Genomic DNA, 13843 nt, shown 5'->3' on the forward strand with positions numbered 1-13843 from the left:
AGGATGACTAGAAAAACACAACCAACCCCTGTGGCACATGCACGGGGAGTGGAAATCCTCTGACTTTGAAGTCAGAGTCAAAATCACAATTTACAGCCCTGTTTACAAAAAAGCTTGTAGCTAGTCAAAACACATCTACTCAGGAGAAATGTGATTCAGATGTAAAAATAAAGTCCCTGAGCCAGTAACTAAGATGGAACAAGTGGAAGCCTACAAGAAATGGGGGCCTGCTCCATGGGAGGGAACAATAACCACTTAGAAACAAGGGTTTTTAAGGACACTGAATAATAAAAGCAGGGGCTGCGCCATAAGCCCACAACACAGAATTCAACATGTTTCGAAGAGATAGACACGCACTGTCTAGGCTGGACCTAAACAAAATGGTTACGTGGCAACCCTAAATGAAATAGTCTTCACTGAAGCATCAATCATAAACAACAGTGTATTTTAAAGATAACGGCCAGTAAACACCAACTCTCCCAGGACCCAAAGAAAAGGTCTCACAATCTACTTCTGACCTTTTCTCATTACATGAAAATATTGGGTACACTTAGAGATAGGCTTACTACGGGTTCAGCGTGCTACTAAAAAAATCATGACAGGACTCATAAGAAGGTGGCAAATTCACTGCGAGGGGCAGACACACTGGCTACATGTGGTCTAGTGCATTGATGTTAGCCACAGAACTGAGAGATTTGACATCTAAGCCCAACTTTATCACACTGCCTGAATATGATTGAAATAAGTACTTTATTATAAATCTTGGCAGGTTCAATAATACAGTGATATTCCCCTAGGAAAAGGGGTCCCTTGACCTTATTTTACACAAAAAGAAGAGCCTTTGCACAGTCTCCCAGACCAACATGAGTCTCAACACAATATATGGAAGGGCCAATTTCCAGTCAATCCTTCTTTTAAGGCCTAACAAGAACTAGTACAGAAATATTTGAGATATTATAGAAGACGCATCACCCGTCAAATGGTGGTATGTGCCATCATTGGTGCATCCCCTCAATTGGGTAGGTAAATGCCTTCCAGAGGCCTCACCCAAAAGTGGAACTCGTAACAAGATATTTTTCTGTATTAGTGCAGTATTAGTGCAGACTTTCAGTTAAGTAAAAACGACAATGGGTAAACCCCAGATATTGCTTCTCTATCAAATCGGTTCTATTCACAATTAAAAACCAAGTCTGGATGTGTATTGAAATGTAATGGTTCATACATCCAAAAAGAATAACTTTGCCTATATGCTTCAGTCGAAAACAACTTGCCCAATCGGGTCAATCAATCAATCAATCAAGCTTGTGTAAAGCGTACTACATACCCATGAGGGTCTCAAGGCGCTGGGTGGTGGGGAATGCTGCTACTGCTCGAAGAGCCAGGTCATGAGGAGTCTTCTGAAGGTCAGCAGATCTTGGGTCTGCCGTAGGTGGATGGGGAGGATGTTCCAGGCCTTGGCGGCGAGGTGGGAGAAAGATCTGCCACCGTAGGTCGTTCTTCGGATGCGGGGGACTGTGGCGAGGGCGAGGGTGGCGGAGCGAAGCTGGCGGGTGGGCAGGGTAGAAGCTGAGTTTGCTGTTGAGGTATGCTGGTCCGGTGTTGTGGAGTGCCTTGTGTGCGTGGGTGAGGAGCTTGAAGGTTATCCTCTTGTTGATAGGGAACAAGTGCAGGTCTCTCAGGCCTGTGTGGCATTCTGGATGCGTTTAAGCCATTTCAGGAGTTTGGCCGAGGCTCCTGCGTAGAGGGAGTTTCCGTAGTCAAACCTGCTGCTGACGAGGGCCTGGGTGACCGTTCTTCTTATTTCAGTGGGGATCCACTTGTAGATCTTGCTGAGCATGCGGAGGGTGTTGAAGCAGGAGGAAGAGACAGCGTTGACCTGCTTAGTCATGGAGAGGGTGGAGTCGAGAATGAACCCTAGGTTGCGTGCATGGTGGGTGTTGGAGCTGTTCCCAGTGTGGTCGGCCACCAGGAGCCGTTCCAAGCCGAGGGGGTGGGTCCAAGGATGAGGACCTCTGTCTTGTCCAAGTTGAGCTTCAGTTGAGCTTCAGTTGGCTGTTCCTCATCCATTCGGCGACGGCCTTCATTCCTTCGTGAAGGTTTTGGCGGTGTGGGGGTCCTTGATGAGGGAAATGATCAGCTGGGTGTCATTGGCCTAGGAGATGATGTTGAGGTCGTGCAGTCGGGCGACTTGGGTAAGTGGTGCCATGTAGATGTTGAACAGCATTGGGCTAAGGAAAGAGCCCTGGGGTACACTGCAGATGATCTCGGTGGTTTTGGAGTGGAAGGGGGAAGGCGGACTGTGTTCTGCCGGAGAGAAAGGAGGTGGTCCAGTCCAGAGCCTTCTCTTGGATCCCGGCATCATGGAGGCGTGTTCGTAGTGTGCGTTGGCAGACGGTGCCGAAGGCGGCCTACAGGTCCAGGTAGATGACGGCCGCGTTTTCTCCGTTGCCTCGCAGGGTCCTGATGTCATCATTGGCGGCGATGAGGGCAGTCTCGGTACTCTGGTTGCTGCGGAACCCGGAATGGGACGGGTCAAGGATGCTGTACTTCTCGAGGTAGCAGGTCAGTTGTTTGATGACAGTCTTTTCGATGACCTTCGCTGGAAACGGGAGCAGGGAGATGGGCTGGAAGTTCTTGAGGTCCTTTGGCTTTGCCTTGGGTTTATTGAGTAAGGCATTGACCTTGGCGTTCTTCCAAGTCTCCGGGAAGGTTGTTGTCTCGAAGGAGATGTTAAGGGCTTTCTGGAGGTGGGGTGCGATGTTGGTGCTGGCTTTGTTGAAGATGTGGTGTGGGCATGGGTCTGATGGAGATCTGGAGTGGCTGGTGTTCATGGTCTTGATGGGTTCGCCGTCGTTGATGTTGGTCCAGGAGAGAAGGCGGTGCGGATTGTGGCCGTGGGGGCGGCAGTCTCAGTGGATGTCAGGCAGTCGTGGTGTTGAAGCTGTCATGGATGTCTGCGATCTTGCGATGAAAGAAGGTAGCGAGCGAGTCGCACAGTTCTTCTGAAGGTGGGATGTCGTTGGTGTTGAAACTGGGTTTGGAGAGTTCTTTCACGATGTTGAAGAGCTCTTTGCTGTTGTGTGCGTTGTTGTCTAGTCGGTCTTTGAAGGATGCTCTTTTGGCTGATCTGATGAGGTGACGGTGTCTGCGGGTGGCGTTTCTGTGGGCTATGTACTTGTCCGATGTTCGTTCAAGGAGCCACCTCTTCTCCAGTTTTCAACAGGTTTGCTTGGAGGCCTGGAGGTCTTCGGTGAACCAGCTTGATTTCTTGCAGGTGTGATTGTTGGAGGATTGATTGAGTTGGGTGAAGGTGTTGGCGCAGTCATCGATCCACTATCTGAGGTTGCAGATGGCAGTGTCGCCGGGTAGGCTTTGGGTGAGGGTGCCTGTTAGCTGGTCTTCAGTGACTTTGCCCCAGCAGCGACTGAGCATCCTTTGGGTGCAGGTGGCCTTCCTGAGGGTGAAGTGGAAGCAGTGATGGTCAGTCAGTGAGGTTTGGTGGCATGGTTGAAGGAAACGTGGGGGCTTGCAGAAAAGATGGGGTCAAGTGTGTGGCCGGCGGCGTGGGTGGGTGTAGTCACGAGCTGTCTGAGTCCAAGGTTGGCGAGGTTGTTGATTAGGGTGTTGGAGTTGGTGTCATTGTTCTCGAGGTGAGGTCAGGTCCCCGAGGAGGATGTAGTCCATGGAGACGAGGGCGTGTGTACTGATGAAGTCAGCGATGGAGTTGCAGAACTGTGTTCAGGGTCCGGGGGGTCTGTAGACAAGGGTTCCTCTGAGGGTGGTGTTGGGGTCGGTGTGGATCTGGAAGTGCAGGTGTTCCCCGGTGCTGAGGGTGTCGTCGGTGTTGGTCGAGACTCTGAGGGTGTCCTTGTGGACGACGGCGATTCCTCCTCGTACTCCGTTAGTGCAGTCCCTGCGTGTGATCTTGAAGCCTTCCGGGATGGCTATGGCGATGTCAGGAGCTAAGGCGGGATTCAGCCAGGTCTCCGCCAGGAAGGTGACGTCTGGGGAGGTTGAGTCAAGAAGGTCCCAGAGTTCAACGGCGTGTTTGCGGGTGGAGCGGGTGTTGAGGAGGATGCACCTTAGGAAGTTGGGTTCATTCCTGGGCAGAGGTTTGGCGGGTCGGATGCTCGTGAAGCTGCAGTTCCGGCAGGTGAAGGGCCCGGTAGCAGGCGCGTTCTTGTCCGGGGTTGAGTGCATGGAGGGTGCTGGCATCATAGCGCAGTCGGGGGTTGTACTGTTTGCGGGGTCCAGGGGTTCTGGCACGGTCCAGGCACGGACGGGCGCAGACAGGCTTGCCGCACCAGCGGCGCGGCCGCTAGTCGGCTGCCATAAGAAGGGGAGGTGGGAGGGAGGATTAGCGGGGAGGGGGTAGCGGACTAATGGGAGCGGGGGACAAGGCCGCAGGGGACGCATCGGCGGGAGAACACAAGGCAAAGCTGGCACAAACGGGCAACGAGGGGAATACAATAACAATAAATACAATATTGGGCAACCAGAGGGGCACAAAAAAACAAGCACAATAAGCGTGCAAAAGCAAGTGCAGAAGAGGAAAAAGCAAACCTAAGGCACAAAAACAAGCACAGTAACATGGGCAAAAGCAGGTACAGAAGCCGAAAAAGCAAACCTAAGGCCTACCACTGGCCACCAGGGATGAGCGCAGGTTGTAGCCTGGGGTGGAGGTGGGCCTCAAACTATGCAGCAGCTGGGCTGGTGCAGGGGCGCAGTCCGGTGGAGCTACGTGGCATGGGAGCGACCTTTTTGGCAACAGGGTCAAAGGTCGCTCTCACTGCCGCGTGGTGGCCGCCATAAGAAGGGGAGGTGGGAGGGAGGATCAGCTGGGAGGGGGAAGCGGACTAATGGAAGTGGGGGGGCGGGCCGCATGGGACGCAGCGGCGGGAAGCGGGACCGGCGGGGGAACACAAGGCAAAGCGGGCACAAAGGGACAACAAGGGCAATACAATAACAATAAATACAATATTGGACAACCAGAGGGGCACAAAAAACAAGCACAATAAGCAGGCAAGAGCAAGTTCAGAAGGGGAAAAAGCTAACCTAAGGCACAAAAACAAGCAAAATAACATGGTCAAAAGCAGGTATAGGAGCAGAAAAGGCAAATCTAAGGCCTACCACTGGCCACCAGGGATGAGGCGTAGGTGGTAGCCTGCGGGTGGAGGCAGGCCTCGAACTAGACAGCAGCTGGGCTGGAGCACGGGCGCAGTCCGGTGGAGCTACGTGGCGTGGGACAGACCTGCCTGGCAACAGGGTCAAGGGTCACTCAGCTATCATCAGGGCTTAGACCTCTCTGCCCACCTACTGCTAACTCTAAAGGAGTGTGCTTTAAAAGGAGGCCCACCAATCTATTGTAATAAACCCATAGAACACATAATAAAAATAAAACAAAATAATGAGTATCTTGTACCCTTCTTGGAAAATCAATTGTAAACCCTACTGTGAAACCTTATAACCCCATAGAAGTATGTGTGAACATTACACACTATAGCATTTTAAAAACACACAGCACACTGCCAGTACATATATATTTATAAGCTAACAGATATGTGTGTCACTGATAAGTGCATTTCTATATAACTAAATGATGCTGTAACTTACCCACTTCGGATTTCAGATTCAAGCTCCAGAGTTATGAGGAAGTGGGCTCTTCCTTGTAGTCAAACACTTCATACATAATTATTAAGTGACTTTCAATAACAAGGCATTGTACAAACCTATTGTATGCATTCATGTCTGTAAATACTGTCCTCACAATATTCTTTTGACAACATGTGCTCCTGATACATCCATCACACACATGCATATAAACATGCTATTCACACCCTATTGCATATAACATATGTTTGTACATTTGTCACTCAATCACTTTGGAGGTGGTATTGGTTGTGCCTACAGTGTGTACTCTCCCAGTTTTTATGCAGATAGAGTATATGGTACTCACATGAGCACGTAGCAACACTCATGACAAACAACACACATTGGGGTTGACCTTGCTTGAGCCTGCAATCAGGTTAAAATATGCATGGGTGTTGCGCGCCTGTATGTAGCATACACTCAATCTAAAAGCCTGCAGGAATCGTAGTTGATGGCGCGCTGATCCTGCATTTGGCCTGAATTATATATATATATTAGTCTCACGTAAACTCATCCCCCATGTTTTTTTGTTTAAATCTGTTTATTGCTTTTTGAAGTATTACACTCGCAGAAATGGCAGGAGCGCTGCATACAATAGTAATGGCAGTTAACAAGTACACATTATGTCTTGGAAAGAACAACATTGACAGGACAGGTTGAGTTGTTAGCTATTTAGAGCAGGGACTGAAAGGATAACACTTAGTACCTGTAGAGTCAATTGAAAGCAAATGGGCAGAAGGCATACACATGAAAATGGGCACTTCAATGCAAAAGCAACATTACAACAAATGAGGGTATGCTCTGTTCTCAATAAGCAATAATAAGCAATGTCAGAAATAAAAAGTTAAGGATCCCAGCAAGGAACAAGCATTTGCAATGCAATAGGTCTCGCATTAGGAAAGTTTGAGCTATTGGTATTGTAAATGACACATTTTTTATTAATGTGTTGGTTTTGAAAATAGCTAAATTAATAGCTTTGTCATTTACAATGCCAATAGTTTTAACTTTCGCAAATGTGACACCTAAAGCATTTGTAATGCACTATGGGCCCGATGTAGGTAGGGCTTTACCGATCGGTATCGGCCGAAAATACCGATTTTTGGCCCTTACCGATCGGTAAACAGCCATCGAGATGTAGGGACCCAAAAACAGAACGAATCGGATAGAAAACCGATTCCGAATGTGTACCGAATGTGAAAGAATCCGATACGTACATACCGAAAATCGGATATGTAACGAATCGGAAAAACACCGATTCGGTTACAAAGACCGAATCGGTCCATGTACCGATTCGTTAGTGACACCGAATCGGAAAATCACCGATTCGGTCCATGTACCGAATCGGAAAAAATACCGATTCGGACATGATCCGAATCGGAAAACATGCCGATTCGTATGAATCTCCGATCGGGAAATTCCCCGATTCCGACAGTTGGGGAGATGTAGGGAGGCACAGAAACACCGAAATCGGCTCAAAATCGGTAGAATTCACTCGGTATTTACCATGGATTGCAATCAGGTGGTAACCAACTCCAACCCATATAAACAGTCCCAAAATGCATTGCAACTTGCAGGATGGCAGCTTTCTATGTCATTGCGAGGCGGCTACGGCTACAGCAGGAAGGACAGAGGGAATGGCTAAGAAATGAACAGGTGTACAGACAGAGGATAACCCTGTTCATGCTCACTGAGGCTGAGATCCTACAGAGATACAGGCTGGACTCTGACACCATACTTGAGCTCATCAGGGACCTTAAGCCATACTTGGACCACCACACCCCAAGGGCACATGCCATCCCTGCGCACGTCCAGGTGCTATGCAGCCTACACCTGGTAGCGTCTGGCAGCTATCAAAGTGGAGTAGCAGCAGCAGGAGGGGTGAGCCAGAGCAGCCTGTCAAGGTTCTTCCACATATTCCTTGACGCCATGATAGACAGGATGGACCAATACATCTCATTCCCTGCAACCCACGCAGAACTGCTACAAACCAAAGCGGACTTCTACCAGATGGCACACTTTCCCCAAGTCATCGGTTGCATAGATGGCACGCATATTCCGATTTGCCCACCAGCGGACACCGAATACATATACCGCAATCGGAAATCTACACACACCATCAACGTGCAGGTGATCTGCAATGCCAAGTGCACCATCACAGACCTGGTAGCAAAATTTCCAGGAAGTACCCATGACTCATATATATTCCAACAGAGCGGCATATATGCACGGCTGATGGCTGGCGATTTTGGAGAAGGATACCTCCTAGGTGAGCCACATCATCAGACCCCCATAACACATAGTAGGTAGGTGTAATACATGTATGCATGTGTCTAATGTGACCCCTTTCTCTTCCAGGCGACAGTGCATATGCCCTCCGCTCATTCATACTCACCCCCTACCTCAACCCCTCCACACCCAGCCAAAGGAGGTATAACCGGGCCCACATACGCACCAGGAATGTTGTTGAACGGACCTTTGGCATCTGGAAAAGTAGATTCAGATGCCTGCACAAGAGTGGAGGTGCAAGGCAGTATACCCCCATCACCTGCTGCAAGATCATAGCTGTATGTGCAATGTTACACAACCTTGCGGTCAAGAAGGGCACTGAGGTGGAGTTGTCTGACTACGAGGACTATGACGACGACGAAGCTGTGCCACTGACACAGCCAGCTGGGGTGTGTACGCCATGTGATGGCAGATACAGACGTGAGGAGATCACTGAGAACTATTTCTGACTGAGTACAGATGCAAAGACAGCTAAATGTTGCTTGGAAAAAAAAAGTTTTAATAATGATGCACCACAGTTACAGCACTGATGTGCATCAAATAATGGAGATTGTTAACGAAAATAAAGTCCAGGGTTCTGGTGTGCTCATCCCCCCTTGCCAGCCTATTTTTTGGCCCGCTTTCCAGACCCACTGGGGTGTCCCTCGGCCCCCTCCGAATGGCCAGCAGCATCAGCGGATCGCCTGGTGCTCCTCCTTGGCTCTGAAGCAGCGCTGGCCGGGCTGCTGCGGCTGCTGCTGTCTCCAGCATCACCCAGGTCCAGGGCAGGATTGGAGGCGGCGTTTGATATTAACATGGCCTCCATGGCCGTGGTGATCCTGGCCATCCCCCTAGTCAGCTCAGCTGTATGCTGACTGAGTGCCGATTCCTGATTTGAGCTGCGATGGCACAGCTGTGCGGTCGCCGCTGCAAGGCGGGCCATGGCCCGGTTGAGCACCCGGGCATCCCTCCTGCGCGCAACCTCATGCTCCTCCTGCCTGGCAGAGGAGTGGGTGATGGCAGTGGTCAGCCTGCCCAACCCTGCTGCCACCTCCTTGTTGCTGTCCACAACAGCCTGGAACCCCTTCACCAACTCCCCCATCTGCAGGTTGTGCTGCAGGAGCTGGCGTTGGCAGGCCATGGTGGATTTGGCCTGTTGGCGCTGGATTTTTACCATCTGGCCCTCCAGGCCCAGGAACACACTGCCCTCCCGTGCTGGTGCAGCAGTGGTGGTGGTGGTGGCACGGCGTCTGGCACTGCTGCCTCCGGCCTGCTGAGTGGGCTGGGGTGCCACTGGTGGTGGTGTGGTGCTGGCCGGTCCCGGAGCCCCTGCTCCCACGACAGGTTGGACGGGTGGCAAGGCCACGGTTGTGGCAGGAGCTGTTGTCGGCGGAATGGTCTGCCTTGTAGGGGAGTTGTATGGTGAAAATTGCAAGGGGGGTGAGCTGGGCAGTACTGGGGAGTGCACTGCCTGGAAATCAATCACCAGGACTCCCTCCATTCCAAGCCCTGGGGTGTCTCCTTCCTCATCCTCATCCTCCTCCTCCTGGCCAGGCTGGCTGGTGCTCGGCCCTGCCACTGCAGTATTTGAAGTCGAAGCTCCCTCTGCTGCCACAGTGGTGCTGCCTGATGGTGCCCCTAGGTACAAAGAAGCATTTGTAAACTGAGTGCCGATGTATTACAGTCAGTACAATTATGGCATTCCACATGTCCTTGCATCTCCTTACACCGTGTCACACTGTTTCCTGTCTTGTGATTCTGCACTGACATATTTGGCTAACTTCTGCTGACTACATGTACCATGATGCTTGTCTCTTGTATGTTGGTGACAGTACAGTGCTGGTGTTTGCCTATGCATTGTGTCTAATGGGGAGGTGTCTGGTAGGGTGTGTCATGATGCGCATGCTTCTTACCTGTAGCTGTGGCCATCGCAGTGCTGTCCAGGGTCCCGATCCCTACGATGCTCGCCCTCTCGATGGTGCTGGAGACAATTTCCTCCAGCTCGGTGAGGGGTGGCGCCGGGTTCTTGCCTCCTCCGGTGTGTCCAGCCTGCCTTTGGAGGTCGGCCAGCTTCCTCTTCGTGAGGCTGCGGAGGTCATAAAACCTTTTCTTAAGTTCCTCAATGGACCTGGGGGTGACTCCAGCAGCATTGACCTTCTGGGCGATGTCGGCCCACAATCTCCTCTTGGTGCTGTCTGGCACGTTGAGGGACAGCTTGCCAAAGAGCTGGCGGTGCACCCTCACCACCTCCTCAACCAGCACCTGAAGTTCTGTGGTGGTGAATTTGGGCTTCCTCTTTTGGGAGGACTTCTGGCTTCCTGCCTGATCTGCCATATTCTCCTGCTCCTGCTCAGTCTGCAACCTCCTTCTCCCACTGCTGCTAACTGTGTGTTGGGCTCAGGCAGGCTTTCCAGAAACTTCTAGAAACTTCTTAATTGGCTGCACCTGCCAGGGTTGCCACTCCCTGTTTGGGTGGGGGAGGGGGAGCCACCTCATTGGCTGAATCGCCTATTGCCGATTCGGCTTTTACCGATTCGGTAAAATCCGATTCGGTAAAATCCGAATCGGTATTATCCGAATCGGTAAAAGCCGAATCGGTTCATGCAATGCATTCCTATGGGCTTTTTCGCCATGGGTCTATGATTGCCGAATCGGTTTTTACCGATTCGGCTTTTACCGAATCGGTATTCGCCGAATCGGAAATATCCGATTCGGTGGTAGCCGATTCGGTGTTTTCCGATTCGTTGTTGGCCGATTCGGTAATTTCCGATTCGGACAGAGCTGAATCGGAACGTACCGAATCTCATTACCGATGCCGACCGAATCGGTTTTCAATCGGTATTTTTTTCCTACATCTCGTTTTCCGATTTCAGAATACCGATTCGGCCCGCCTCGGTATTTTGAAATCGGAAAATCGCGTTTACCTACATCGGGCCCTATGTGTTGTATATACGTTACTTAGATGTATTGATATTACAAATAAAAATGGCTTTTAATTTTTTTAAAATGATTAATACTTAAATAAAAGTTATTGTAATTTATACTGGCAATAGCTTAAACTTTTGTAAATAACTTTTGTGAAGATTATGTTCAGTGTATTTTATTGTGACGAAAATCCAAGAACAGAAGTGAAATATTAACATCTTTTTGTAACATTTGTAATAAAGCTTGTAACATTGAGAGAACATATTTGAACCATTTGTTGAATGGTTGCACAGATTGATGCTGTGGTGGCGCTGAGTGATTTTGTGGTTGCGACGAGTGATACTGTGGCATTCAGTGATGCTGTGGTAGCGCATAGTGATGCTGTGGTGCCCCTGAGTGATGCTGTGGTGCCCCTGAGTGATGCGATAGATAGATAGAGTGAGGGCGATATATAGATAGAGGGAGGGCGATAGATAGAGGGAGGGTGATAGATAGAGTGAGGGCGATAGATAGAGGGAGGGCGATTGGGGGTAGACAGTATGTAAATCAGGAGTTGGCGTCTTAGCCTTATTTGATGCCTCCAAATGGCTGGTCAAGTCCATGGTGGTTCAAATTCAGCCAGCGAGTCGGTAGGCAGAGGTACCGAGTCCCTCCTTACTGCCGAGCGAGTGAGTACCCCTAATCTTCTGTCTTGAAAAAGACCCGCCGCGACTTCCAACTGGGGCGCCTTAGGGTCGAAAGGTCGACGCCCAATAGAGGTCCAGAAACTCCAGGATCCACAAAAAAATCTATAGGATTCCTTGGATGTAAAATAGCTTCTGGCCAATCTAACTTCTGTATATAATTGTACACATGTATTATTGGATTTCACTGTACATTGTTTCATGTACTGAGCACCTTTCACCCATTGTCACCAAATTTCACTTGTTATTGACAGTCAAAGTATGAATCAAATGTTAACATTGAATGAAGCAATTCAAATATAACATGAATGAATTCTGATACAAAATTACATGAAACTCACTACTTGGCTATATGAAATTTATCTTTAGATTGCTTGAGTATTTATTCCTCATTGCATTTGTGTATCAGAGAGTTTGTACATACGAATTGCTTTTAATAGCAATATCAAAGTAATGTGTCTTACCCAACAGAACCATTCTTGTATTTAACCATTAACTACCCAGGTTCTGAGGGACACAGGGTTACCCCTCTTTCTTTAAACATTCCTGTTTGTCTGGGTCTCCAGCTGTATATGTTTTTCCAGAAACACAATGTGTCAGGATGACTTTCAAATATATTTTTTCCTGGGTAGGCTAATTTGGCTCAGTCCTGTGAAGAGGTGAGTAGTCAGAACTTACAGAAGCTTCTCCTGAATGATATAGGATGGAGTATATTCCTATGAAGCTGGTCTTAATGTAACTGCTGTTGACTCACCGGGAGACATTGCCAGACATCGTGGGGAGCTTTGCCACAGGGTCAGCTTGCATAAGTTACTTGATATATACAAGGGCAGACATATGAGAAGATAGACAGATATAGGGGGCTTGGATCAGATGGTGAGACAGTGAGAAGCTTCTTTGAGGACAGTTTAATGGTTCTGGGCTGCATGGATGATAAGCTTACTTCACATGAACTGATGAAGTGAAAAGGTTGATGCGCACGAGGCGTGAAATGTGGTGCTCATGAACAGAGCGTGAGAAGCTTTGGGCACATGAACATTCACAGTGAGGAGTATGGAGCACTTGGTAGACAATGTGAGGAGTGTAGGGTACACGACAGACATACAGTGGGGGGGAGCTTCTGCACACGAACAAATTGACGTTTTTCGGAAGCATGAACAACAGCTAGAGGCGCTTAGAACACTTGACCTGATGAAGCAGAAAGATTGATGCTTATGGACCAACAACACGAGGTCCATGTTACTTAGTCTCAGACATATACATTTAGAGGTGTGTGCACATGGACAGGCAGTGTGCTAGCTTGGGGCACCTTGAAAGACACTGCGAGGAGCTAATTGCGTAAGACAAGAAGTTATGAATTGAAGGGGGTACATGATCAGCCACGGTGAGGTGATTGAGCAAAATGATAGAGAATGTGAGGAGTTTGCAGTGCCTCGATAAAGGAATTGGCCTCTAACTCACTGCAGCTAGCACTTTTCACAAGTAATCCCACTCCCAGGTGACTTTTACGTGTAATCTCACGTAAATCATTATTGTGTTTAGTGTGTCTCTTATATTTCGGGTGCGGGTGCTTGGCTCTCAAAATGTAACAAGAAGCCAACATTTTAGAAGGGAGCGGCCTCGCCTGTAAATAAAACCAATAAAAAACTAAGTGTTGATATTTATCTACAGCGCCTTGATTCAGATTTGTTGGAGCTCTATAAATCGATTTATATTGCACCCATAAAGCGGATTACTATATGACAGGAGGCTGTTTAACAGAAACGCCGCCCTTTGGCGGGGATGCAGAATGCCCTGAGGCCCAGTGAATGTGCGTGATGGTGCACATGGGGCATTTCCTTGAGGCCAAAAGAAGTGTAGTATAACGTACTTGATGTACCTGCAGGGGGCTCATGGCAGCTGTGCGAGGGGATTCTGGGGTGCAAAAAGGGGCCCTGAGGCAGCGGGGGATGGGGGGCAATGGAGCACAGAACTACAGGACTACTGGGGTAGCAGCGGGGTTCAGGTGACAGGGTAGATCACTAGAGGGGCTCAGAAAAGCCCAGAGGCAATAGAGTGGCTCGGTCCGAGAAGAGCTGAGGCTGGAAGGGGTTAATATACCACAATGGCTGTATAAAGGTGAGAGGAAGACGGAGCCTCGGTGGGTCCATAAAGTGCTGGGAGGGCGCTGGAGCAACAAAGCAGCAGGGCGTGCGGTTTGAAGAGGCCTGAGGCTGTATGGGGAGGCAGGGACACCAGAAGCTGGGACTGCCCATTCATACCTGGGAGAGAGGAGCCACAAGGCTGCAGCAGACTCTGATCACCACTGAAACTGTTGGAGA

At 49.4% G+C, this 13843-nt stretch overlaps 2 protein-coding genes across 3 annotated transcripts in view; both read right to left on the reverse strand.

The window, feature by feature from the left end:
- LOC147725355 (cytosolic beta-glucosidase-like) overlaps positions 1-13843 on the reverse strand; it is a 564555-nt gene that overhangs the window by 442918 nt on the left and 107794 nt on the right. The window lies entirely within an intron of this gene.
- LOC147725356 (uncharacterized) lies at positions 8412-10372 on the reverse strand. Its single transcript, XM_086964032.1, has 2 exons — positions 9828-10372; positions 8412-9552 (listed from the first exon to the last, which is right to left on the reverse strand). The coding sequence occupies exons 1-2, from the start codon at positions 10246-10248 to the stop codon at positions 8540-8542; spliced, it is 1434 nt and encodes a 477-aa protein (XP_086820158.1). The 5' UTR covers positions 10249-10372; the 3' UTR covers positions 8412-8539.

Source organism: Lissotriton vulgaris, chromosome 3_2 (genome assembly GCF_964263255.1).
Source record: "Lissotriton vulgaris chromosome 3_2, aLisVul1.2, whole genome shotgun sequence".
Classification (NCBI taxonomy): Eukaryota; Metazoa; Chordata; class Amphibia; order Caudata; family Salamandridae; genus Lissotriton; species Lissotriton vulgaris.